Source organism: Pteropus vampyrus, unplaced genomic scaffold (assembly GCF_000151845.1).
Source record: "Pteropus vampyrus isolate Shadow unplaced genomic scaffold, Pvam_2.0 Scaffold179, whole genome shotgun sequence".
Taxonomy (NCBI): Eukaryota; Metazoa; Chordata; class Mammalia; order Chiroptera; family Pteropodidae; genus Pteropus; species Pteropus vampyrus.
This window is the reverse complement of record NW_011888960.1, coordinates 98,312-101,178: the sequence shown is the minus strand read 5'-3', so window position 1 is coordinate 101,178 and position 2,867 is coordinate 98,312. Positions and strand designations below refer to the sequence as shown.

At 36.5% G+C, this 2,867-nt stretch overlaps 1 protein-coding gene across 1 annotated transcript; it reads right to left on the bottom strand.

Annotated features, from left to right (window-relative positions):
• Window positions 1-861: 861 nt before the first annotated feature.
• On the bottom strand, window positions 862-2,339 carry CUNH5orf58 (chromosome unknown C5orf58 homolog). The gene is made up of 2 exons (XM_023537167.1): window positions 2,242-2,339; window positions 862-1,251 (listed from the first exon to the last, which is right to left on the bottom strand). Exons 1-2 carry the CDS (start codon window positions 2,333-2,335, stop codon window positions 1,091-1,093), a joined length of 255 nt encoding a protein of 84 aa, XP_023392935.1. The 5' UTR covers window positions 2,336-2,339; the 3' UTR covers window positions 862-1,090.
• Between the last annotated feature and the right edge of the window lie 528 nt (window positions 2,340-2,867).

Below are 2,867 nucleotides of genomic sequence, written 5' to 3'. Positions count from 1 at the left end.
TTATATGTCTGAAAACTTCTCTCTTTGCAACCGATGCTTAATAGATTGACCAATTATAGAAATCTAGGTTGGAAACCATGCTTCTTCAAATTTCCAAAGGCCTTGCTGCATTTTCTTCTAGCTTCCAGTGTTGCTATTGAGAATTTTCATAATGCTAACTCTTAATTTTTTCTCTGTAGAAGCTTTAAGAATGTTTTGGTCTCCCAATGCTCTGAAATTTCACAGTATTGTACTGTGACGTGGGTCTTTTTCATCCATTGTGCTGGGCTCCTTCATTATAAAACTTATACCCTTCAACTCTGGCAAATTTCCTCAGATTATTTCTTTAATGAATTCCTCCTCATTCATTTTGTTATTTCTTTCCAAAACTCCTATTTATTGGTTAGTAGACTTCCCTGACTGATTTGTCATTTTCCCCCTAAAACTTTCCATCTTTTTTTTTTTTTTTGCTCTACGCCATAAAGGATTTTTCTTCATTTTATATTTAAAACCTTCTATAGAGTTTATTTCTATTGTCACACTTTTAAATTCCAAGAGCTCCCTTTTGTTTTCTAAATATTTTTTATGATCATGTTCCTTTTTCATGGACATAGCATCTTCTCTCCTCTGTGGATATTAATTACAGTTTCTAGAAGTGTTCACCTCCTTTCATAATTTGCATTTCTTCCTCATCGATTGAATCTATTTGTAGGTTCTGTCTCTGCTTTTCATACAGTCCATTCTAGGAGTTTTGGACTTAATCCTGAGGACAATGGTGGGGCAATGAGGGTTTTTAGCAGGTTTACATTTTAGAAAGAATCCTTGCTGTAGAGTTGAGATTGGTTTTGAGAGAGAATAAATTAAGCAAAGCTAACCAGATTTCTTTACTTCAGACTCCCCAGTGCCTTTAATATGTACTGTAAATGTGCGAGAGAAATATAGAGCATAATGCACTTCCCAAACTTATTTGACCATAAGAATGTGGAGTACATTTTTATTGTGTACTATTAGCATCTCTTGAGACAGCAGGGTTCACTCAGCAGTCTGGGAAATGCTGCCCTAGGTAGAACAGGCAGAAACAGCATAACGGCACTCACTATTTGGTGCCTAACTAACAGCCGCTCCCCTCTTCTTCCTGGTGGCACAATTGGGTTTCATTTGTGGTGGCCGTCTCCCCAGCTCCAGCGGTAAGTCCTGACTGGTCCACACTGGTCTGGGGAGTCCCATTCCCCTTGGCGGTGGCTGCTGTAGGCATACGCATGTGATGCAGTTCTGGCCAATGAAAGGAAAGGGGAAATGTGCTGGAGAGATCTGGGGAAAGGCTTATACAGACACAGGCAGAGACGGTGTCTGCACATGGCCATGTCTGCAGGTAATGACCATGAGGTGTGATACAGAGTGAACATAGCAATTAAAATATAGAAAGAATCCAGTGCCTGATGAAGTTTTTAAAACTCAATTAACTTTAGGGCTGCCCTACCTTGCATCTTCTTGTCTTTTCCTTTTTGCATAAGCCATGGTGAGGTGGTATTTTGTTACCTGTAGCTGAAGACCTCATAATTGACACAAAGGCTACCTTCAAATATCCAAGAGCTGTTATAACAACTATATAATCACAGTTAGAAATAGGACCAGTGGGTGAAAGAAATGGGGGAGCAGATTTCAGCTAGCCCATAGGAGTGATTATCTTAAAATGGAATAAGTTGACTGATAAGATAAGGAGCTTCCCAACACAGGAAATTGTTTTGTCAGGAGTAAATTATCGCTGGAAATGTCCAGTCATGGAAATTTTACATGCCTGGGATAAAACAGAGTATGTCTGTAAGGTGAGTGACTACACAGCATGACCTCTGAGGTCTAATTCTACTCTATGAATTTGTTTAAAATGAAGAGCCCTTAACTTGGAATCTAACTTATATTTTTAATTTGTGAGGAACGTTAGGGGCTTAATAAGGATAAATGGATAAGACAATTTTGCAGAATGTGACAATGTTATGTAATAGTTTGTTAAGGGAAGGAAGGATAATAAATTTATAGAGAGGTTAGTTAGATGACATCATAAGCTTGTTAGTGATGGGGATGGAAATTCAAGTCAGCTAACTCCTGGATCAAATCATATTCTCAAATAATTCATCTTTATAGATCTAGGATAAGCATTTAAGAAATAGAGAAATCCTAATGAGTGGGCAAAATTCACTTACACCCCAGCAGGAGCAAAAACTGGATCTACTATGCAAACATTTTCATTTAGTTATTCCATACCTTTCATCTTCTTCAACTCCAAAGAAATTGTGTTAATGTTTTTAATGATGGCTTCCACATTTAGCTTATGGTCAGAAACATTATTCCTGAACATCTGATTTTAAAAGAGAGAGAAAAAAAAACCAATGTATAAATCTGAACTATTTATGTATACCTTTAAAATACTTAAATTTTCAGTATTTCTAAAAAGAAAATATTATTTCAGAACAAATAATTGTAAAATAATAGTCTTTATAACCAGTTAGAAGTCTAACATGAGAATTCTAACGAGTTAGCAACTTGTTAATATTTTCTCAACTGAAAACACCTCCCGCCGGAATTCTCAGGATGAGGTTTCTTCTTTAATCAAACCACATCCACGAGATGGGCCATTACAATGGAAATGCAGATGTCCCCTTTTCAGAAAGCCTCAGCACTTATAAACTATCTTACAATTCAGCGATTGTGTAAGGTCGTCTCTAATTTTAAGGCAGTGTCTTTTTCTAACTTAGTGAGTGATAGAGTCCACATACAATTTTTTTTGAAATAGATGGTATAATTCAAAATAAGATACAATTATAATTCACTCACTAAGAGGATGGCAAAACAACTACTTCTATTTTAGCTTAGGGAATTAAGGCAATCCA

Bases quoted from the DNA above. Each gene is read 5' to 3' on its own strand.
- CUNH5orf58 (XM_023537167.1), bottom strand. From the start codon at position 2,335: ATGTTCAGGAATAATGTTTCTGACCATAAGCTAAATGTGGAAGCCATC. The intron at 1,252-2,241 runs GTATGGAATAAC...TTCATTGGCCAG, and splicing joins GGAGTTGAAGAAGATGAAAG to AACTGCATCACATGCGTATG.